This window comes from Aspergillus niger, assembly GCF_000002855.4.
Source record: "Aspergillus niger supercontig An01".
NCBI classification, from domain to species: Eukaryota; Fungi; Ascomycota; class Eurotiomycetes; order Eurotiales; family Aspergillaceae; genus Aspergillus; species Aspergillus niger.
The window spans coordinates 2,817,964-2,840,988 of NT_166518.1; the positions used below are offsets into that span (position 1 = coordinate 2,817,964).

Sequence of the window (23,025 nt, forward strand, 5' to 3'; positions counted from 1 at the left end):
CATATACTCGGTGGAGCGCTTACGCAATGCGGCCATAAGTTAGCGCGTAGCCACGAATGAGCGGCTGGCCGACAAGGCTGCGCGGGGTTTGTGCCATAGCAAAAATATCTGAAGCGGGATAGACGGCATGTCTATTGAGTGTGAAGTGATAACGTGTGTATCGTTTCTTGAGTATGTGTACTCCGTTCGGAGTCGGCTAATTTGCCTTGTGATGTTCCAATTGCTCGGCGGGGAAGAGGTGCCAGAATTGAACCTGTACTTGGACCGAGGCACCGTGTAAAGTCCCATAATGCACTGATACGGACCCTTGTTCGACTTGGTGGACATTCTAAGGGTCTGAGTGACCTTTGGAAAAATCAGGGTTGTCCGGGGCATACGTATGCTCCGTAGCCGACAGACCCGGGCAAGCCTGTCGCCAGAACATACCCACGGCTGTCTCGAGCATTAATTGTCTGCTTGCAGCACGAAAAAAGGCACCGCAATTGGGCATAAGACCTGCCTTGACTGCCAACCCACGTCTAAACCCTCTACAGTGTACCGATGTTCAAAGCTTCGACGGAGATGAAGCACGGCTACTCATTGTGTAGCAGACAAGGCTGATTTCTCAGCAAAGAAGGCTATTCAACACTGCGAACCCCTATTTGAAAGATTTATTATTTTGGATGAGCCCACCATTCTCGAAAATGGCGTACTTACGTGTCGACGTAGATGACGAATGCCTTCGATTAGGCTGCTATGGCGGTGCCGTTTTAGCGTGCAAAATAGACTCCAGACCCTCGTCGGCTCGCGAATATTTAGTTCCTGTGTGCTTGATCCATATTAGCTTCGGCGCAGTTTCAGATTGGGCTGAGTGATGAGTGACCCACCATCCGTGGGATGGTCCTAGCACCTTTCGGAAGGTGAATGCTTGACGCAGTCTGATCGGGGAAAGGTGAGACTTGTCGACCGAAGAAAGCCAAGGAACCACTAAGGGGTGGAAAAGGACTCTAGAAAGAGTGTGTTGGATGTTGACAGAGAGATACAGATTGGCTTTGCTTCATACCATCAACTGTGCTGTCGAAGTGTCACTCTTAGTGTGCCAAGTATGAATCAATTATTACTCCCTACAACGGCGATAAAACAGCACACAAGCCGGCTGACTGAGAATGCATATTTACTGAACATTGATCTGGTTATACACCACCAACAAGCGACTTATTTTTAAGTCTGAGTGCGGTGCTAGATGTTATAGTGATCCTAATCTTTCAGCTGCCTGCCTATTAGTGAAGCGTGAGTTAACTGTTATGCAAGCGTAACGCACCCGAACTTAATATAGATCAGTGATTACGAGGATTACAAAACCAAGGCGTGAACAAACGATTTGTTTCCTCATTCTCATGAAACGAGAGACTACAAGACTCAATAAGGGTTGCGGTATGATGGTGTACACGCATGCTGATAGGACTGGTGTCTGAAGCTCATTTCCAACGAGCACTTAGGATCTCGGAATCACTAAGCTCAGGAAGCATCTCTATCAGAATATTCATATCAGTATATCCATCAGAGCTTCCGTAAAAGATTTCCTCGGTATTTTTGTGTTACAATTGCCCAGCTGACATTTCATTGGGATTGAACTGAATGGAATAAGAATCACCAGATTCTAGCCCAACCAAAAGTATGTTATTCTGAGAAGCCCAGCCTTTCTCCAGGTTCGAAGGTAGATAGCCCGGGGGCAATCATATGCTTTTCTACTTTCCCAAGACTACCCAACTGTCCTGGATGGAGATCTCTGAACTGTGTGTTGCACTAGTATGAGATTAACAAGTTCCAAGACTTCATCCCTTCTCTTTGCTCATAGAAGGTTCATTCTGCAGATATTGGAGGATAAATGCTAATGCTTTTCGGTTAGTGAACTTACATCCACGCTTGATGAAATCACGGCCCATGGCAGTGCAGTTAGGGAGACGTTTTTCAGAGGGAATATCAAATTTGGCTTTGACCTGCTTGATCACATTGATAGTACTCTCCGAATGCTCAATAGCTTTCTTATATTTTCCAATTCTGGCAAGGCCTTCTTCGACCACCTTTTTCATTTGCTCTTCTCCAAATGTAGAAAGGACTCGTTTGTTTCGACCGCTTTCTCGGCTGTGGATTGGTTCAGAATTACTCTTCGAAGAATCTCCTCTTATCTTAAGATGTATTCTGCCTGCTTAGAGTCATTCTTAAGATTATTATAGGTCTTTATCAGGGAGCTTTATAAGTAAAAGCTGCCTTGTCGGTAATCTAGTGTCTATGATATGCACCAGTATCACTGATAGTCCTGTCATCAATAGCAGGTATTTTGTTATATTGTCACATCTTCATGGTTCAACTAACATTGTGAGCGTCGTCGCTGCTGGGAGAGCTGTTTATGAACTTATCCTTATCGTTCTTTTCGGGGTTTCAATTGTCTGCCTCATGTCTCACTTCCTCTGCATATCTGCCTTTCTTGAGGCCTCCAGGCAATATCACAAGACAACCAGTCTTGCACAGTGGGATTTTGAGATACTACAAGATCTTGCGAAGTTCTGTAGTGTAGTTGTAATTGTATATTGATTAGTAACAGAGCGCTGGATTAGATATTCTCAGCTCACAAAACTGAAAGAAGAAAGATTTCGAGACGTCCGTTATGTACTTAGAATGTGATAAGAACCAAACACTCAGCTCAGCCTCGGATAAATAAGAATTGGTACGGCGCTGTGTTTTAGGACGAGCATAGGAAAAAAACAAGCAAAAGAGATAATCCCCCGAACCAGAATCGAACTGGTGACTTTTCGGTTACAATAATTACCATTACAGCCGAACGCCATAACCAACTAGACCATCGGGGGTTCTTATAATGTACTCTTCTACTCCGTATGATTTCTATTATATCGAGCATCTTTAGCCGAGTGAATACTAAAAATGGCAACCAACCCAGCCACCGTCAGCCACCACGCCAAGATAAGATATTCGTCATGCTTTCCCCTCTTTCCCCAACCACCGATTTGGTAGCGAAGTCACGTTCAGGGCAGCCTACGCTTCATCCGCAACAATGATGAAACAAGACGCTGTGTGACAGAGACTCTCCAATGGTTGTTTGTTTCGTATGGCACCACGAGACTGTAGACACATAAGCTAAGTAGTTGGCATCTGCACGACATCTTTGTCCTCCCCAACATCTCAATTCCGCCCGCGTAGACCGACATAGCCGGTTGCCTAATCCGGACCACTCGCCAAGCTGCCATCAATCGTTGGTTTCTCTCGGCGCTTCTCTTCGTCTCTTTTCCCGACTTTTTCTCCTCACATCATCACCTCCCCCTCTTCTCCTCTCCGCACATTCCGCATCATAGAGAAGACTCTCATTTCTACCAGAACCTAAACTGCGCCGACAGGCATTCCTTACCGGAACTAAGAACGCATAACTACTGGTCGCGTCCGAAAGACTTGCGACTGTCTCCTTATTAAAGATGTCTTACAACAAACCTGTACGTTGAGTCAACCTCTTCACCACGTCTCACTCCACCACTGACCGATAATTGAACAACAGGACCAGCCTCCTCCGTCCTACCCTCCTCCAACCCACGACGCCGGTCCCTACCACCAAGGCGCATCGCAAGACTACTACAACCAGGGTGGTTACCCTCAACAAGGTTACAACCAGGGATATCCGCCCCAGGGCTACGGTCCTCCGCCGCAGCAAGGATACTATGGTTCTCCTCCGCCTCAAGGCCAGCCGATGTACTATCCCCCGCCGCAGCAGCAACAAGGTTACTATGCCGGACAGGACCGGGGCGGATCCTCCGGGGGTGGTATCTGCGCGGGTATAATGGCCGCATTGGCCTGCTGTTGCTGCTTGGATATCCTGTTCTGAGAAACGTGCTGCTTTCAGTGACCTTTTGATTGCGTTTGGATTTGGTGCCTGCGTTCTCTTCTCGTCTAGATTGGATGCGATTGACTACTACTGATACTGTATTGCCATTCTTTGGTTGGGCGCAAGGATTCACGGAGCACGGTTCGCGCGGGGTTTGTCTGTGTTTCTATATTTGGGTGATTTTCAAGTCGGGTCAGTCAGGTCAGGTCAGGTTTAACTGGCGTCGGCGCTTAACGGCGCATGGTCTTTGGACGACTACTCGAGTCGGTCACTTTCGTTGAAATCTAATCATTTTTACATCGGTAGTAATTAACATTATTCATTCCTAGTTCCGTTCGTTTATGCGTTCTTTTTCGTGCAAAACTGACTCGCAAATTAAACCTAATCATAAAACATCACAGGGCAGGGTATCAAATCATCGTCGAAGGACAGGACCAAATCGCAACGACAGCCTTATATAACAAAACACAATAGCAATCACTCGACATCAACTTCACCCGCTACCCAGGTCCTCCACTAAGACCTCAAACTCTCATCCTCCGTCAACCCCCCATACGCCAACGGATCCACAGCCCGATAATGCCCCGGCCGACTGCGTCTCCTCCGCCCACTCCCTCCCGGCCCCTCCACACTGGAATGTTCCTCCTCCACCTCAACCACATTCGACGGACCAGACGATGTAACCGACTCCTCCACGACAATGCGCGAATCTCTCCCCCGACTGGCTCTTGACCTGCGACTCCGCCGACTTCCGCCGCTATCAACGATCTCCTCGACAACTTCGCGCCGCCGACGCCGTGGTGGTCGTCGCGAAATCGAGCTTCCCTCTTCCTCCACCACCACCTCCGACATTGTTGCCGACGTCGCGGTACTGGGTTCGCTAGAGAAGCGTCGTCCGGAACCCAAGGCGAGGAATATTAAGTATAAGAGGAAGATGAAGCCTAGGACGCTGCCGATGATGACGCCGGCGACGGCACCGGGTGAGAGGCCGTTACTGTTGTAGGTTCCGGGGATGAAGGCGGCGGAGGAGCGTTTGAGGAGGGTGGAGGGGATGATGCTTCGAAGAGATAGAAAGGACGGTTGAGATTTTTGTGATAAGGGAGGTGGAATGAGGAGCTTGAGATCTGGTGGTGGTGGTATTCGTGGGATCGGGATTGGAGTCATTGTGGTTTGTCGATGGTGGAGGTGGAGATGAAGATTAAAGTGGAGGCGGGGGATCTGGCGGGTAGATCCAGTAGTAGTTGTAGACTGATGTGGTGGTCGTGGAAATGTTTCATTGAGGGATGGGTAGTGTAGACATGGATGTAGCTGGATATTGACCTCACAATAAGGAAGGCAATAGCTAAGAGGCAGGGAATGTAGATGAAAAGAAGAAGAAGAAAAGACGAAGTGATGGGGCGGAGCGCATTGACGGTGGGTTTTGGGGATTAATCGGTGGCTGGGATGATGGGATGCGATCGACAGCAAGGCTCGATGCTGGCATTCGCGAATCAGCGTGGAGGATGTGAGACACTGGGTACTGACTTTTGTACCTGAACAATAAAATGTCTATTCTCTTAGTTTGATGGAATGATGCGTTTGAGTTATTGTCCGCTCTATTGTCATTGAATGATGGAATGTGCTGGTGGATCAAGGCGCAGATCGGAAATGCTTGGGTGCCTTATCGATCTATGCTGGTGCTGCTGCTGCTCCACCGTCTCTTCCCCTACCGCTGTCGCTGTGTGTTTGGCTGCACGTTTACTGTCATTATTTCCCCACAACCCATTCTTCAGTTCAAGAAACATACTAATAATCAATTTGACGAAGGATCCTTCTGCTTTCTATGCGCGAACTGGATTTCAAGAAGCTGATATTGCAATAGAAATATGAGTAACCCATGCCTTTTGCTGCGGCAGCCCCTACGCTTAACCGTCACTTTCTCTTACTGTCGCTTCATTTATAAAGCAAGCCAGCCAAGTATTTCCCGCCGAGCCTGTCGTGCATTTTCTCTCACTGCATGGAGACCCGTGACACCACCCATGAAAGCGAGTAACGCCCATGTATGAACCTATTGAGGATGTGGAAAAAATGGAATATTACCGGGCTGGAGGCTATCACCCAGTAACGATCGGGGACCGGTTTCATGATCGCTACCGGGTAGTCCATAAACTCGGCCATGGTACATACTCGACCATTTGGCTGGCCCGCGATGAAGTATCCAATAGATATGTGGCAGTGAAATTTTGTACGGCGGATTCGAAACCCCTGGAGAACGTGGTGCTGTCCAGGCTGTCACAACCCCAGCAATCGTCAGGCATAGACCAAGGTTTGATCCCTACAATTTCAGATATCTTCAATATACAAGGCCCCAATGGCAGTCACGCCTGCTTGGTCACCAGGCCAGCACGAATGAGCCTGTCAGATGCAAAGAATGGATCATGGATCAGTCTCTTTCAGCTTGAGGTAGGCCGAGCGATAGCAGCGCAGCTCATGATTGCTGTCCAGTACATCCACTCCCAAGGTATTGTCCATGGGGACCTTCACCGTGGGAATACTCTACTTCGGCTATCCCGTGACTTTGACGAGCTGTCGACTGAAATGCTCTATGAAAAATATGGAGAGCCGATACTCGAGCCAGTCAATAGATTAGATGGTCAAGAGATTCCGCCAGAGGTGCCACAGCATGGTGTGATACCTCTATGGCTTGGAGAAGCAAGTGAAGATGTAACACTCCCGGAAGCCAAGGTCCTGGTTTCAGACTTTGGTGAAGCATTCTGTCCTTCGCATGAACAAAAATTCGAGTCTCATACACTTGTGGTCCGTCCCCCGGAGGCCCGGTTTGAGCCAACCCAGCCTTTGACTTTTTCGTCTGATATCTGGACACTTGCCTGTACCATGTGGGATATTATGGGACAAAGAACACTATTTGAGGGCCTTCTGACAAATGATGACGACATGACTAGCCAACAAGTCGAATTACTTGGTCCGCTGCCCTCCGAATGGCTCACCAAATGGACAGAAATTCGAGACAAGGGTAGCAAGTCGACCCACCAACCTCCCACATCTTCGACTCAGTCATGGGAGGATCGATTTGAAAAACATATGCAGCAGTCGCGGATACGGGAGGGAATGCCACCATTTGAATCAATAGAACGTGATGCTTTCATCTCCATGTTACGCTCTATGCTTCGCTTCAGGCCGGAAGATCCCCCTTCTGCATAGTAGGTCCTTGAGTCGGAATTGATGGTGAAATGGGCATTGCCTGAATATGAGAAGATTCGCAATATTGATTGAGAGCGAATAGGTGGAATCGTCTTTCCTAATACCTCTCTTGTTTGGCTGAAGTGATAAACACTGATATTAGAGTAGAAAGTCTGTGGTAACTATGCTTTATGTTTTATTAGATACCAGGGAGGACACCATATTCATGATAACCGTGGGTCGATTAGAAACATGCTATTGCTACCCAAGTCCTCACATGAGACCTACCATAGTATGCAGTGTTGAAGCAAAATGCCTCACCTCAGACCATAGGGGTCCTATCATCTTGGAAGTTCAACTAGGAGCCGACAAGAAGCCTATGACATGAATATTAGGAAACTTCCAAAAAACGATGACATTGTTATCGACTCATATAGATCTCTATCAGGACGCTTCTTTTCTTTTTCCTTTTCTCTTTCTGTCTTTTGTTATTTCTATTTGACTACGCGATTTAGAGGCCTTCATTACTTAAAATTATTTCCCTAGCCATTAATACTAAAAGAGTGCGCGAATCTTAATATGCTAAGTATATCATCCCACTCAAACCTAATTACCCTGTGTAGTGTGAGTCATAAAAAATGATTCTGGTACCAGGTAGCATCATTACCAGCACTATAGCACAAGCCCTGTAGACCCCTGGAGATAGAGAAGAGTGGGACAATCTTTCAAGAGGCACATCCGTGGTTTCCAGCGTAAGATGTGCAACAGTGTCTTGATAACCCAATATTCCACGGAAATGAACTATGTGATATTGTTATGCAGAAAGTCTTATGGAGACATTAGATGAGCCGTGAAAATAGATCAGGGAGGATTGCACTGCACACTCGATACATGTTTCAGTAGCTTTCACACACACAGGTGTAACTTCGGGCAAGTATCCAGGCAAGACAGACGCTTGAATAAGTGATTCAGACCACTTGGATCAGTATATCCTCTGAGCTGTCTGCGCACGACAACTGGACTGCGGAACAATACCCTGGCAGATCAGGCAGGACTAGGGAGCAGGTCCGGATATGTGAATGTTTCAGCAAAATATGCTACATCATTGCTATTGTACCAGTTTGCTGTTTGAGTCTGTTTTATGGCGGCAATGTTCTCTCGCTGGCCCAAATCTCTCTCGTCTTCGGGTTCAACATCAAGGGGGAATATATTGTTCTCCGGGGTTGAAGCGAGCCATCATGTTCTTGACACGATAATTATTTCTCAACATTCAGTTTCCCATTCCGATTCATATTTGAAACGGGCATCTTAATGAGTGATAGGTATGACAACGCTGAATGATGAGGCAAGCAGTATTGGGGAATTGGGGAAGGAAACAATCTTTCTCGAACAAGGGTACCTAGGAGAGAGGCACTGAAGGTTTTCAGCCTTGCATTGGGCTTCACACATCACTGCAATTTCTGGCGCTTCGATCATAAAACCCTGCAACATATCGTTCAAAAAGCAGCGGAATTACCCTTTCCATATTGGTCTTCGAGCCCACGTAACACCCACGCTGTTCGTGTTGCCTTGTTCCATTGGACAACCCTGACGATGAGATACATGGCGGAAAATCGAGGTAGCCTGGTCCATCCGCGGTTGTACCGAAGAAAACGACGGCTGCCTCGCAGGCTTGGAATAATTCGACGATTTTCATCCGTATACTTTCGTATTCATGGTTATTATCAGAAGTGCTGAATTCTCAGACTAACCCGGTAGTTATTGTGCGAGTACTGGTTCTTGTATGTCCCCATACGTAAAGCTTGACCAACGCCCCAATGCAACGTCCGTGGGCTTGGCATAGGCAGTGAACGAGATCGACTTCTCTCATAAAGAGCGCCATAAGATCCGGAAGAGCCCAGTATGGTACCTCGTGGTACATGGTTCGATGTATAAGGATGCCTGTGCTTGTATTCGGCCAGTTAGGGTTATTGACACGGTCGATGCTGTGAGGGGTAGGTGGAACAAGGTAGTCGTAGATGATCGGGGACTAGCTAATACTCTTTCGTTCCGTTGCATGGCGTGAGAACAACGATGTCATTTGGCCTGCAGTGTTTGACCTAGAGATATATCGTGGTCCTCCTATACCAAGTTCCTTGAGACATGGAAGCTTTAGTTGTTTGATATCTCCGTATGCAAAAGTTGAGGAACGCCCCAATGTGGCATTGGCAAGATTGTAGCCATAGTATATGGCTTATTTGCTAGTGTCCCTTGAGTCTTCTATCAGCTTTTGCACTGCTCCATTGTCCAGTGCTTGTATCTTGGAGACAATCGATTCCAAAGGCGTCCAGCCACGCTTTCTCGTTCTGAGAAGATTAAGATGTATAACATTGTGACCATAGTAGCTATTGCCTTTGCTACTGCTCGTAGTGTCGCTCATCAACTTTTGCACTGCCCCGTTGTCCAACGACCGTCTCTAGGAGACATCGTTGTTAAAGAAATCAGTGCGTTGTTCCGGGAAACATCTGAGGGACATTTAACCATTTAAAAATTCGTCACGAAGTTGAGGTAAAAGGGTATGAGTGTGGCAGAGGATATCAGCCATCATTGCCACAGTTCTCGAATCTATATCATAGTCTTAGCAAGCAGGACAGCATGAGATACTTTTTTGTACTTACCACGACGGAAACATGAGACGAAATGTATCGAGTAAAACAGCCAAGATATCGTGCATATATTCGACTATTTGTCCTACATAACATAGTGAAGAGCTTGCGCGAGCTCTGACGTCCCTCGAGGAAGAATCCAAGAGTCCGTTCAGTTGATAGAAATGGCTCTAGCTCTTTGAAGAGTTCGGATAACATAAGATCTTGCAGTGCGCTATCTCATGAAATGATATTAGATTATAGAGGACCAGTCATCCGTTAAATAGTTCCAACTAAGATTGGATATGTAGAATTGAGACATCAGAACGTACGGAAGATAAAGACGAGCGAAGGGGGTTGGTTGCATCTTTATAACGGTTGTCTTCGACATTCAATTGCTGGTCCTGCTTATTGAATGTGTTTTTGTTATGAATTGCAAATGGTACTTCGTTGCTTCATCTAGGAAGAGTGAAAGCGACATGGGGGTATATCGCTATAGCTCTGGGGTGAAGGTGTGTGGCTTTCCCCAGGGAAGAGGGTATGAAGGGGCTAAGGTGCGCCATGTAAATCGATTTCCTCCAGATATATAGATGATTGTGAAAGTGATTCATGATAAATTCATCTTAAAAAACAAGCCTGTAAGACTTTGCTTGCTGTTCAGAAAACCATGATTCTACCAGGATAAGATCAGGACATGAGTACGAGGTACGAGGCCCCTTGAAATAGGCGGAAGTGTATATTGAATTCAACTAAACTTTTGTGGGTTGTTCCGTTCGAGCGCCGGCATATTCCCTGGGCATAGTCCAACAGCTTGGGATTCCCACGATGTTCACTGCAAGCGTGGAGGCGATATTTTCTGACATGTAAATATCTTTATGGCTAGTGCAGGGTGAATAGCATTCTGGCAATAAATAGCTGCACCTTATACCCGTTCACTTTCGTGCAGATCTAAGGTGATAGGGACCAAATCCTATCATAGGGAATATGCTAAGTAGGGTGGGCTTGTGTACACTTCACAGAAATAGCCTGGGAATGTATAAAGGAGGCACCCGCCACATTTTGATGAGCTTTGATGAATGCTCAGAGGGGTCCCTCTGTTGGCGCCTTACAAGTCGGAGCAGAAGTAAACACATCACTACATTTCCCATGCTGATAGTCGGTTCTATATACTTTCCTACTTCTATTTCACCCCATCAAGAAGCCCATCTGTCCCCTTTGAGAATCGACTGTACGTATCCGCAAAAGTCTCATCCTCACCAACGCATATCCTATAGGTGATCCTAGCATAGTCCTCTGCTTGACTTGCTAGTTCAGGAGCTAAATCGCAATACGCTCTGCAAAGAATCATCCAACATCTAACAAGTCCATCCATCATCAGACCCCATTTCATAACGTGTAGCGGTGCACCAGAAGTATACGGGACTCCTCCGCCTTCAAGCACATACCCAAGTGACTCTAAAGTCTTCAGTGCAAACTCAACAGTCTTCGCTAAGACGCCCTGTGCGGCGTGGGCCTCCGCTATGCCCAAATACGCCTTCCAGATACCGAGACGTGGGACTTGAACGGCTGGCTTGCGATACGTCTCCTCAAGTTTAGAAATAAGTTCCTCAATTCGAGCCATAGCTGACTTCGGCTTGCGGGGCTTGCTCAGGGCCCGAAAAGCATTCACCAAGTCCGCTGTGAGCCTCCTTCGCTTCATCAGATCACTCTCCTCTGTCTCAGTGGAATCTTGACAGATCACGCAGTTGCACTTGAAGCCCCAGTGTTTCAGGTTGAGTTGTTTTGCCTTGGAAGTGCTGTCCGAGGGTTGTTGGTACCAGAAAAACAGCTCGGTATTCGCAGGGAGGTCCTGAGTAGCACGGACGATCATCATATCACCAATGAATGAGCGGCGAACATTGCTGTAGCAGGAATGGTTGATGTAGGATGCTAGAGGCCAGACACCGCAGGAGTGGAACTTCTTGTTCTCAGCGGGTTCTGACTGTGATCCGGCGTCTTTCATGGTGCATAGGTGGGATTCGCGGGAGGAGAGGGGGCAACCGAAGCAGTTGAGTGACATTATACGCTCAATGAGAAAGCTAAAGGTGTTAGCTCTTCCGTTAAGGTAAAATGAATCCAGTGTTTAGAACTCACGTGTCTACGACAGGTGTACCGTCAACTTCCGCAACCTCAACAGGATGGTACGAACCGTGATAAAGGTCAGTGAACTTCGACCTAAGCGACGGGTTTTTGTATAGTTTCTGTGCGATTAAAGCGATAAGGTCCGCCTGAGTACCCACTGTGATGGTGTTTGTTTCCGGGTTCATCAAGATCGAGACGCTGCCCGAAGCACCGGCGACTTCGTCATGAAATGCATGCGCAAAGGCTTTCTCGCAAAATAATAGATCACCGGCTCGAACAGCCTCTGTCGTGAATAAGCCTCGACCGCGAGACTCCGTTGGCCTGACAGACACGGGTCCGATATATGATCCGCGATCAAGGAGCGGCGGGCAACGTTTCTTCGCCTCTCGTTGCAGGTTCTTGAAAGGGTATTTCCCAGTCCGCTCTTCTGCAAGCCGTGCAGTGGCGCGATTAAACTCGAGTTTAGCGGCGGTGTTATTCGGAAACGTGGCAAAGAGCACTTGGTGGACTTTGCAGGATTCTTCAAATCTGGCGAGATGGTAAAGAGCCTGAGATTTGCGAAAGAGGGCTTTTTCGGAAGATTCCTGGTCTGACAAGACAGTTTTGAGGTCATAAAGCGCCGCGTCAAATTGATGAGTCTTGAGATAAGTAAGAGCGCGGTTGAGCCTGATTATGAGGGCTTCATCGGTTGTTGGGGAGGTATCCAGAGCCTTGGAGTACCTACATTTTGATCAGCTTTCCTCTCTGCATTCTTCTTCCGTGGATACTTACCAATCAATAGCAAGATAGTACTGACCCTTGTTGAAATGGTCGTTGGCTTTTGTTTTGCAATAGCTGGCCGTTTGATCCATTCCGCGTCGACCTCCCCATGACACGGGTACTAAAGGGTCATGGCTTGGGAGAAATCTAAGGTCAGAGAGATGGTCGACTCGGATTCCGTAATTTTCATCAGCCATGATCTTCAAGTAAGGTTCCTTCACAAGTATCACTGTCCCTTCGACGAGACGGCCATCGGTCGAGAGCTCTTCCTCCTGATTGTATAATTGTAACATGAGAACATCCCCTCTTTCATCTTCTACTACGGCCATCACCGCAGTCATTCTATCTGTCGGCGTGACTGCTTTAAGCAGAATGTAGAATCCACGATGATGAGTTTCAAGAGTAAGATCTCTGATGAATACTCGTTTCAGGGTACTCAAAGCAGCAACAGAGGGCGGGTAGGCTGGAGGCACAAACGACGAGCGAATCTGATGCTTGTTGGCAAGTTTATTACTAGACATCATCTGACGAAACATGAACTCCATTATGATTTCGTCGCGAGACTTGGTGGGCTTGAGAGTCTTGCCCTTGTGGAGTTGCGCATTTTGGAGAACTCGCTTCTGTTTCTGTAGGTATTGCAGGTATTCCGGTGCTTGAGAAACATCTTGAGTGTCCATATTGCAAGATAAACGAGTAAAAGGCTGATGTTTCTACGTAAAAGACACTCTTCTGATGAAAAAGATCTTTTCTTTCGTGAATATGAAGATGAAAGCCCGTCGGGCATGAGCAGAAGCGATGGTTGCGAAGTAAAAGCGGGGAGGATAGTGACACTTGCTGTGGCAGGAACCACGTAAACAGATTGTATTGGTAGACACCCCTGCTCCTGTTCGCCTATGAAGCTAGAGGACTGAGCTCATCCCCTTTACATCCTGCATGTAATTGGATTCTGAACCTGGGGTATTGAACGGGTTACGAATCGACGTGCATACGCTAACGTTAGTAGCGCGTTCCCAGCATGTGCCGGATCTCACTGCTCCATGCAGGGAATAAGTCCCAAAGTCCAACTCACAAGTTCTCGACGGAGGACTTATGCGGCGGATTGTATGTCGTCAACTTGATGGATACAGATTTGGTCGGGCCGGGATCAATGGGAACTAGAATGGGGTTCTTCTGGTGTACCAGCTCCTCCTTCATCCAGAGCATTCCCGTGGTTATCGAATCTGACTCTATTGCCGAGTTGAAATCTCTTCCAAGCTTCGAGTAATCGTGCATGATTGTGCGATTATATCACGGACATGGTCTTCAACCGCAAATCTTTCGTAGCTCTGTAAGTCTTGTTCACTGTGATGAGGTTATTCTAAATATATACAGGAGAAAGCAGCAATCAACTTCGATCAAATCCAAGAGCCCTCGGCACCAGCAACAGAAACACCTCCAGGCCCGGCCGGTTTTGAGCCCGCGTTGCTAGTCTTCCTAGCCCTGACCTTAGTCACGGAGAAACTCCGACCAAGACCCGGTGCCTTGTTCGTTGGCTTGGGATCATTATTAGTGGTATCTTCTAGACGCAGTACTACCTCCACAGCTTTGTCATCCTCGATGACTTTGGGGTGTCTCGTGGCGAAGTACCGGGCGTACTTGAACAGAGACCAATAGCAGCTGACGACGTTGATGATGAAAAGGACGATTTTATACGGCATGTAGTAGAGGAGCAAGCATTTCCAGGAGACAGCTTCCTTCTTCAGGCGTAGATGTACCAGGTTGAAGATGACGACGTTTAGAAAGTACAAGCCGTTGGTGACGCCCAACATGATGCCGCAGAATGCTGGTTGGACCACGAGCGAGATCGGTAGGACGAACGGAGCGAGGAGGTATAGTAGGGTTTCGTAGACCTGGTTTTAGTAAGCATAAGGTCTTGTTGTTTGTGCCATTGCACAGCTCGGCGGATGTAGAACCTACCTCTTGAAAAACAAACAGCTTCGCGCCCAGCTCCCAGAAACCGAGATTCCAGCTGCATAAGATATATTTCATATTGTACCACATGCCGTTGACGAAGAAGAAGTTCCAGCGCATAAATCTCTGTTTGAAGATGGTCATCTCGCCGAATCCTCCTCGTGAGCCGCCTGAACTGAAGAAAACGGCGGACGGGGTCTCTGTCTCAACAAAAACAGCAGAGCACATCTTGATACGCCCGCCTAGCCGACGACAGCTATCTCCGAAAAACCAATCTTCAGACACAGAGAATCCTGGATGGTCATGGAAGGTCTGCTTGAGGAAGTCGGTCTTCCATAGAGAGATGGCTCCGTGCGGGAATGTTGCGCTGCCTAAAAGACCGGCGAATGCACGCTGAAGGCCTGATATCTTGTACTCGAGGTCCTGTGCCTGCTGGCATAAGGTGCCGCGTGAGGACTCGGGCCCAACACTCTTAATGGTATATCCGATACATTGTACACGGCCTTTGAGTCGGTCACTAACGACAGGAAAGTTCGGAGGCAGTGCGCAGTCGTCGTCGATCAGGAGAACATGGGGAAACTCTTTAGCCGCGTAGCAACCAACAAACTGGGCGATAATCTTGCTTCCAACTGGACACCAAAGGTGGTTTACGCCGTATGGGCGGCACACTTCTTCAGTATTGTCTAATGGCTCTGGGGAGTTGCCGTTCGCAATGACGAAAATGTTTTCAGGCGGAAAGATGTGTAGCGCCGCGTCGAGTGTCGGGCCAATAATGTTGGCAGATTTATAGCAGGGAATGAGAAGGGCTGTACTTTTCGCTGTGTTTCGATTGCCCTCGAGGTCGCCCTCTTTTGAATTGCTGTCCACAGGGGGAGGGTTCTTCTCGAAGAGCAGTAGCAAGGGAGTAAACGCGTAGCTTTGGAGTAAGTCATTAGTCTCTTGTCGTAAAGACGATGAGCGATACCTACAGAATAGCAATGCCAATTGTGATTCCCCAGCCACCTGGAATGACAAACTTGGTACGCACTACGTAGTAGAGCCACCACACGGCACCTCGCCAGAGGGGCATCCCAATCAGGACGAAGTAGATGAAGGCTGCAAGGAAAATATATACTGTGTATTCGAAGAGGACCTGCACCCAGTACTTTCTCTGCAGGGCGATGCGCCTTTCTTTGGCCTTCTCGTATACATCGTATATACTGTGTCGGTTTGTCCGTTGGGGAGGCTCCTCTGTCGGTTCAATGCGGGAGATACGGTAACTGTGAGGTCGGGGTGGAAGAGGCCACGCGTCACCCCTCGTCGCCGGAATTGACTCGCTCAGCTGTCTGCTGTGTGCTCCGAAGTCGTCCTGGCCATGCTGCCACTGGACATGAGAAGACCCATTGGGCGAAAGTTGTGCTGGTTCGATCTCCGCAATCGTAGATATCTCAGCTACACTCAAGGGTGCACTCTGGCGCCGGAAGCGAGTATCCTTAGGCTTTTGTGGATGTGAGCTGTTCACACTGGCTGAGCGGCGGAGCTGACCAAACTGTCGTTCCAATGCCTCAGTGCGGATGGCCTGATGAATAGGGCCAGGCCCAGACTCAGATGCCTCGTCACTCCGAGCTGTAAAGGGACCGTTTACTTGGGTGGTGGCGGCCAGGAGATGGGCAGGAATGACCACATCTTCCACCATGGAATTGCGAGCATGCTTGCGTGACATCTCCCCTGGGATTTTTCGACTTAGCTGGCCATTGAGATTTTTGGCTGGAACCGTCCTTTAAAGGCTGGAGCCCGGTGGTACAGCGTCCAGGAATAAATGCCGGTGTCCACTTAGATGTTTACTTGAGCCCAACTGGGATTTCTGCCAGTCGGGCTCCAAGCCGGACCAAGTAATCATCCTCCGGAGTAGTGCTCATCTTTCCAGAAGATTTAGTCGAGTGTGCGGATCAGCAAGTCAAATTTACCAATGGGCTGTGATGATCTGGGTCTGGAATAGTGCTATGGTTGGACCGAAAGTGTGTCCAGGTCCTCCGCAGAACCGGACAGCAATCGCCACCAGCCTAGAAACATATCCTATGTAAGCCTGCGGAGCAGTCGAGCTAAAGATCGACTCCATAAATTGTATAGGATCCGCCCTACTCCGCCGGCCAACTCGGGGGCTAGCCTGTGCGGTGTGTGTACGCGCTAACACAGCAAGGCATAACGCGGCTCTAGTTTTTGGTTTCCTACAAGGCAAGACATTGGACAGTCCGCTTGCCGGAGATATTTTGCGCAGCGTCATAGACACCGTGGGTGACAAGTGAAGCCACAAAGCATAAAGTGAGCTTCAACAGAGCTGTCCAGGATAAACAAGGAATAGCAAGGTCGTAAACCAAAACCAACCAGGTCAAGCTAAGTTGTTACGTAACTGGCGAGCACTGTGGCTGCTATTTCGAGCGGAAGGCGTCGCAATCCACGGAAAGACAATGGCATGGTGGCCCCGGCCCTCAAGTGTCGGTAGTTGGATGGATCTGTTCCTGAAACATCCGGCCAATTTTGTCTATTTTTGTGCGATTAAGTTTTGCGCCTCAGTACGTGGCGGCATCACCCGTCGGGCTTAGGGCTGGTTGGTGAGCGTCATCCACGTTCGCAAGATCCCCACTTAGCGGGCCGATAGCATTCTTCGGTTCCTGAATGAAAGAAAAGGAAAGGATCAGCATTGTTTTGGTTTTTAAGCCAGAAAGAGCATCGTGATTGGAAATGTCTCAACCGGTTTTTCCTAGCAGCGAAGATTCTTCTCGTTGACTTTGTTAGTTTTTTGGTACGCGAAATGATCATGATCGCGTAGTATGGAGCCTATTGGCAATGATGGTGCTCGCTTAGCCAGGAGAAAACCAACATCGCGCTAAAGGAAAAGGAAGGAGTCCGCCGGACTCTCTAGAATACGAGCTGAAGGAACGGACCCCAATGGCTGTACAGGAATTCGAAAATAGCATGTCAGCAGAACCCTTTTCGAATGGGGGCGAGGTGACAGCGAGGATGAAACACCGAAGGTGTGAGAGGATGAAAGTGACAGCAGAAAGGGTCCTCGAGATCCATATTATTCAGGCCTTAGGCCTTGCTCCGCTGTCCAGGTAGGCACTTGGCCAGACAATTGTTTTATCTCTGTCTTGTTTCTAGGACATTCTTAAGTTTATGATTCAAAGAAAATTACTATTGAGTCGTAAATCACAGTCACATTATTATGGATACGTTCACTAAGTTCTCATGAATATCTTCGGTCGCGCCAGCCCAACAATAAGGCGCGACACCGAGGTGCCTAGGCACTAGCCTGCAGATCCCGGGCGATCATATCAGTCAGGCCATTCACAGTTGCACTCTTGAAAAGCACGTCGAAGGGGACGTCGACCTCGAAAGTGCGGAGGATAAAGGTCCGAAGCTCAGCAGTCAGCATGGAACCCACACCAGACTCGTTCAGGGGCCGAGCTGCATCCAATTCAGTTTCCGGCAGAAGGGTGAGATCGGAGATCTTCTTCGAGATAACTGCGCGAATGGCATCGCGGGCAAAGGACTCAGTGAACACAGCGTGAGGATCAGCAATGTCGTGCTTCATGAGCGGCTCGAAGGCCGGGAGTTGGTGCATGTATGCCACTTCCGAAGTCATCTTGTAGTGATAAAGCTAGCAGATAGCTTGAGTTGGTTGCAATAGGAGAAAGTGTCCGGGAACGAATTGGCTGCGTAGTAGTTGTGAATGAGAAGTCCAACTGAAGACCCTTCTGGATGCGAAAAATTATTGACAACGAAAAGCAAGGAGTTATGAGACTGATGCCTTGTGTATCGGTTTAGTTAGAGGTCGCATACCCGGTATATATAGAGTAGGAAACGCCATAGTATCAGCATCAATGACTTCAGACTCCGTCTATCCTCCGCGGATTCCATTTCCGTTTCCGTCGCTACTAAACATGACATAATGATGACAGGATGATCAAAGATAGGATAAGTATCAATCCAATAGGCTGTCTAAGACTTATCGATGGCTGTTCGTTCGATGAAGATTAGTTACTTAGTTACAAGTCAGCCCTCGAACCCTACCTCCCTGTCACGGGAAGTTTACATAGTTGGGAATAGCTTCATGTTCGGGCGGCTGCGTTGCAAAGAAAAAAGCTTTTTTTTCTCTCAAATACGACAATTCGCCGCTTCCGTCCCACGTTCCAGTACCGGAAAACAGCTTCCCGAATGTCAGTTGAACTCTGAGAACCTGTATACCATGAGCCATGTCTGTTATCTCGCGTGCACCTAAACAGTGCTAATCTAATATAAACCCAGAGAGATGAAACTACCAAGCATTGTAAGATATCACCCGCTGTAACAGACTGATGTAGTCTGTGCTGAACTCTGATTATGAAGTAACATTCCTGGGTTCTAGAGTTGCTTTGGACTTTTTCTATTTGTTTTCGGAATCGGAATAGCATGGTTACACTGGCCGAGACCATGTTTCCATGAACTTTGTAGAAGAGTGACATCTGAACGTACACCAATGTAGGCTCACTCACCAATCCTGGTCATGAAAGTTCAAGCAGTAAATCCTACCTTTGATATGATACTGACGTTTTCGCGCTCAAGTACATTTTAATTTAACTGCAATGCAAATTGAACTCTTTTTGCTGCACATAGAATGGGTTTCTGTCCATTTGTCACGGGTTATTCATATGATTCCATGGACCAGTTGGCCCCACACAGTGACGTTATTTCATCGTCTAGATCCATGCCTTGATGTATAGTATGTCTGGACCGCAATTGAACTTCCAGCTTATAGATGGCCTTCACAGATGGTCCTACCTTTTGCAAAGTGCAAATTCTAGCGGGCGGTCGCATTTCTTTGAACTTGAAATTAAGATCAGTCCTCTACTAGATACACTCACAAATCTGGAAGGAATATCCTAGCTCTTCTTCTGTTTCCTACGCTGTTTCAAACCAGCACTTCCCTTCCATTATTGTCGATGATATGATTCCTTCATCGCTATTAGGGGGAAAGCACCTCAAGTACCTGCTTGTAGACCTTGGGCAATCATATCAGTCAGAAGATTCACAATTGTGCTCCTCTTCAGAAGTACCACAAAAGGAATGTCAACTTCAAACATGCGGAAGATAAAGGTCCGAAACTCAGCAGCCAGCATAGGATCCAAGCCAGAGTCACCCAGAGGCTGGTTCGCTTGCAGGTCGGACTCTGGCAGAAGAATTAGATTGGAGATCTTCTTTGATACAACAGCACGAAGTGCATCGAGGTTCGATTCCACATCTTGGTTGTCGCGCAGCGCTCGCGCAATATTCTTAGGAAGATGTGCCGTCGCGTTGCGCGTTTCGCGTTTGCCCTCCCCCGCGGCGCGGCGGGCAAAGGACGCAGTGAAAATTGCAGCACGAGGATCAGCAAGGACATGGTTGTCGCCCTCGAATCCTCGTTCCCGCTGTTCCTGAAGGCCGGTAAACTCCACACCGGTGAGAATGTGACTGCCCGCCAGGGTGATCGTAGCGAGAGTCCCATGTGCATGGTCTTTGGTTTACGAGAGCCATGTTCATGATCTGGATCAGTTCGTCTTCGTTGATGGGATGGACTCCTCCACGATCCGTAAGCGCTTCGATGTCTGGGTGCTCGTGCATGTATACTTCTGAAATCATCCCGTAGCCGAGAGAGATAGCCGGTAGTCCGAGATGGTTTCGATACCGGGCGAAAGCATCTAGGAACGAGTTGGCTGCGCAGTAATTGCTTTCAGTTGCTGTGCCCACGGTTCCGGAGATGGATGAAGTCATGACGAAGAAGTCCAGCTGGGAGTCTCGACCATTCTGCCTCAACGCATTGTGAAGATTCCAAGTCCCCTGCACCTTGGAGCTCATAGTAGTTCGCCACGCACTATGCGGCATATCACTCCATATAGTCTCGTCGAGTGCTATAGCCGTCTGGATTACGCCACCAGTAGGATAGTCCCCCACTTCCACAGCCCGTTCGACATCCTCGTACCGGCAAACATCTCCCCGGATCACTGTGACATAGGCTACTTGCGCCTGTAGATATTCGACCAAGTTCTTCGCCTGGGGCTTATCATTACCGGATCGACTGAGAAATACGAACCGTCGAGCACCGCAAGATATCATCCACGTGGATATACTACGAGTTAGCCCGCCCAGGCCCCCAGCCATAAGGTTGCACTTCTGGGGACTAAAGGCTGTTTCATACTTCTTCAGAGCTACTCTGATACTGGGATGAATGCTGCCTGAATCATCATGACACGTATTGCTGATTTGACCCGGGAAAGAAGTCTGGAAATCAAGATATACAAAATCTTGGAATCGTGCTTCTTTTTCCGGTTTAATCATGCTTTGCTTGCTGATACATACTTGGAGTTCCTACAGGTGGCTGGTCTATCCCTGCAGGAGTCGGCGCTGTCCGTAAAGTTTATCATTGACTTTGCGGTTGCATTAGGTGCATATATCGACTATTAAGTATTTTAAAGTTGCTCAGGCAGAGTGTTGTTCTTCCTTCACGGTCTGTGAGTCTTAAGATCTGTCTAATTTTGCCTCCATAGATGGTTATAGAACACCAAATCTCGCTTTTTTTTGCCGGTCGCATATTATTGTCTTGGAACAAGGATAAGATTTATCAAGGTAAGTTATGCTCCATAATGGAAAGATTAAATATGTCAAGATAGGTATTATATCCATAGAAGAGCTAACCATAAATCTTGCTATTCTCGTCGTCTAAACCTGTATCTACTCTTTCACCCCCAACTCCCGTAGCAGATCCGCCTTGACATCCCTCAGAAACTCCCACATCTGCTCCTCCGTATGATACGCCTCATTAAACACCACCCTCAGCGTCAATTGATCCCTGAAAGTCCAAACATAAACCACACCCTGTCTTGCCAGCATCTCCACCCCAAGCCCCGCATGCAAGATACTGAACCCGCTCTTAGGACTCCCATACTCTCTCTGCAAATATTTCTCCAGAACCCCCAAACTGCTAATATCAAAATCACTCGGCGGCTCCTCCGGTGCCGGGAGGTTCCGCAGCAATCCCACCAACATAGTCGCATACTCACGATGAGCGAGAAGATACTCTTTACTAAGTCCCCTCCGATACTCAGCGTGATACTTGCGCGCGTTTTCTTCCCAGCTACTCGTGGGGTCGACGCGGTACATCCAGCCCGTGGTGAACAGCGTGGCAGCCCCCGCGGGACCAGAGTACGGCTCGGGCATATATGGTCGCAACGTGTGCCGGATGGTGCTGGTGTAGTGACGACGCTGGGCGCGGTGCTCAGGGATGGCGTGCTGGAAGTTGACTGCCGCGACGCTAGCGTGCGTGGCGGCGGTGATGCCGAGGCCGCGGGCTTTGGCGGCGGAGAGGGCGGCGGTGGTGGCCGCCGGGGTTAAGGTTAGTTCGGCGGCTCGGGTGCCCGTGGGGATGGTTGTGGCGTCTCCGGTGTAGGGGATTCCTACGGCGCCTTGAACGTGGGCGAAGGTGCCCACTGCTTCCTGCGCGATGGCCTTTTGTTCGTCGGTTGGGGTTAGGGGCATGTTGCCGGCTTCTTCAACTGATGGGGATAGTCGAGTGGTCTCGGTACCCCAGGCGCAGGCGTCAAATGGGTCAGGAAGGCTTCCTGAGAGAAGGGTGTCGGCATGAGAGGCCATTAGGTCGACGAGCTGGCCGAGGAGGAGGAAGCCGCCTACTCCATCGGTGCGCCAGTGTGCCGTGTGTAGGAGGAGCTGGCTGGATTTGGGGATGTAGTATAGTTGGGCGTCAAGGGCGGGTGCGATGGTGCGGATCACATCGTCGGCAGACTGGGCGTCGGATTTGATGAAGAAGGTTTGGGAGGCCCATTGGTTGAGGGTATCGGCGGACTCGGGAACTGTGTAGACGAGGTTGGCGTCGGAGGAGTCTGGATGCGCGGCTAGACTGGGGTGTTGGAAGCGCAGATGCAACCAGCTGTGGCGGATCAGCGTTGGAAGGAGATCCGCTGCAAATTCCCCACGAGGACGGATGGTGACTGTGTAGTTGACTGCCCAATGTTCACGGCCTAGTGGGTGGCCAATGTCACTGACCAACTTGATGAACACCTCGTTAGGGCCAAGCGGCCGGGTGAGGGTGTTCGGCGAGTGCTCGGTTGTAGTCCACGGCATGATTGTGATAAGTGTGGTGGTTGTTGCGGGGTCGATGGATTAATAATGGCTGGGGTTTAAATAGATGATTCAGGCAAAGGGTAAAACACTTGGCTATAAGGCTCGTCAGTTGGGGGCCAAAAAAGTTTTGGAGGATGGAGTACATCGCTATTCGTACTACAAGGTATAGCCTTGTCCGTGCTGATTCGATGAAGGATAAGATGGGAGGGTCACTCATCATCCTAGTATACTCAGTGGATTCAGTGGATTGCGATACAAAGATCGGAAGTAGCCTCTGGCCAACTGACGGGAAGGCCCACTATCATTAGACTCCGACTTTTACTCGATCCAGCAGGTCATCCGTCAAGAATAAGCACTACCAATGCACTAGTATGCATCTCACTCGTT

At 48.6% G+C, this 23,025-nt stretch overlaps 7 protein-coding genes and 1 non-coding gene across 8 annotated transcripts; 2 read left to right on the forward strand and 6 right to left on the reverse strand.

Moving 5' to 3' along the window:
- Positions 1-2,761: 2,761 nt before the first annotated feature.
- tRNA-Tyr (GTA) lies at positions 2,762-2,849 on the reverse strand. Its single transcript has one exon. It is a non-coding gene; the product is annotated as a tRNA-Tyr (tRNA).
- A 618-nt stretch (positions 2,850-3,467) lies between these two features.
- An01g11990 (uncharacterized protein) lies at positions 3,468-3,871 on the forward strand (the record flags this gene model as incomplete). Its single annotated transcript, XM_001389570.3, has 2 exons — positions 3,468-3,485; positions 3,548-3,871. 2 exons carry the CDS (start codon positions 3,468-3,470, stop codon positions 3,869-3,871), a joined length of 342 nt encoding a protein of 113 aa, XP_001389607.1.
- A 2,037-nt stretch (positions 3,872-5,908) lies between these two features.
- On the forward strand, positions 5,909-7,072 carry An01g12000 (uncharacterized protein; the record flags this gene model as incomplete). The annotated part of the gene is made up of 1 exon (XM_001389571.1): positions 5,909-7,072. One exon carries the CDS (start codon positions 5,909-5,911, stop codon positions 7,070-7,072), a length of 1,164 nt encoding a protein of 387 aa, XP_001389608.1.
- Positions 7,073-10,855: 3,783 nt separating this feature from the next.
- An01g12010 (uncharacterized protein) lies at positions 10,856-13,232 on the reverse strand (the record flags this gene model as incomplete). The annotated part of the gene is made up of 3 exons (XM_059744473.1): positions 10,856-11,753; positions 11,809-12,516; positions 12,568-13,232. The coding sequence occupies 3 exons, from the start codon at positions 13,230-13,232 to the stop codon at positions 10,856-10,858; spliced, it is 2,271 nt and encodes a 756-aa protein (XP_059603349.1).
- Positions 13,233-13,949: 717 nt separating this feature from the next.
- On the reverse strand, positions 13,950-16,207 carry An01g12020 (uncharacterized protein; the record flags this gene model as incomplete). The annotated part of the gene is made up of 3 exons (XM_001389573.1): positions 13,950-14,444; positions 14,512-15,421; positions 15,474-16,207. 3 exons carry the CDS (start codon positions 16,205-16,207, stop codon positions 13,950-13,952), a joined length of 2,139 nt encoding a protein of 712 aa, XP_001389610.1.
- Positions 16,208-17,570: 1,363 nt separating this feature from the next.
- Positions 17,571-18,130, reverse strand: An01g12030 (uncharacterized protein; the record flags this gene model as incomplete). Its single annotated transcript, XM_059744480.1, has 2 exons — positions 17,571-17,642; positions 17,837-18,130. The coding sequence occupies 2 exons, from the start codon at positions 18,128-18,130 to the stop codon at positions 17,571-17,573; spliced, it is 366 nt and encodes a 121-aa protein (XP_059603350.1).
- A 1,375-nt stretch (positions 18,131-19,505) lies between these two features.
- On the reverse strand, positions 19,506-20,838 carry An01g12040 (uncharacterized protein; the record flags this gene model as incomplete). Its single annotated transcript, XM_059744487.1, has 2 exons — positions 19,506-19,937; positions 20,029-20,838. The coding sequence occupies 2 exons, from the start codon at positions 20,836-20,838 to the stop codon at positions 19,506-19,508; spliced, it is 1,242 nt and encodes a 413-aa protein (XP_059603351.1).
- Positions 20,839-21,231: 393 nt separating this feature from the next.
- An01g12050 (uncharacterized protein) lies at positions 21,232-22,638 on the reverse strand (the record flags this gene model as incomplete). Its single annotated transcript, XM_001389576.1, has 1 exon — positions 21,232-22,638. The coding sequence occupies one exon, from the start codon at positions 22,636-22,638 to the stop codon at positions 21,232-21,234; it is 1,407 nt and encodes a 468-aa protein (XP_001389613.1).
- Between the last annotated feature and the right edge of the window lie 387 nt (positions 22,639-23,025).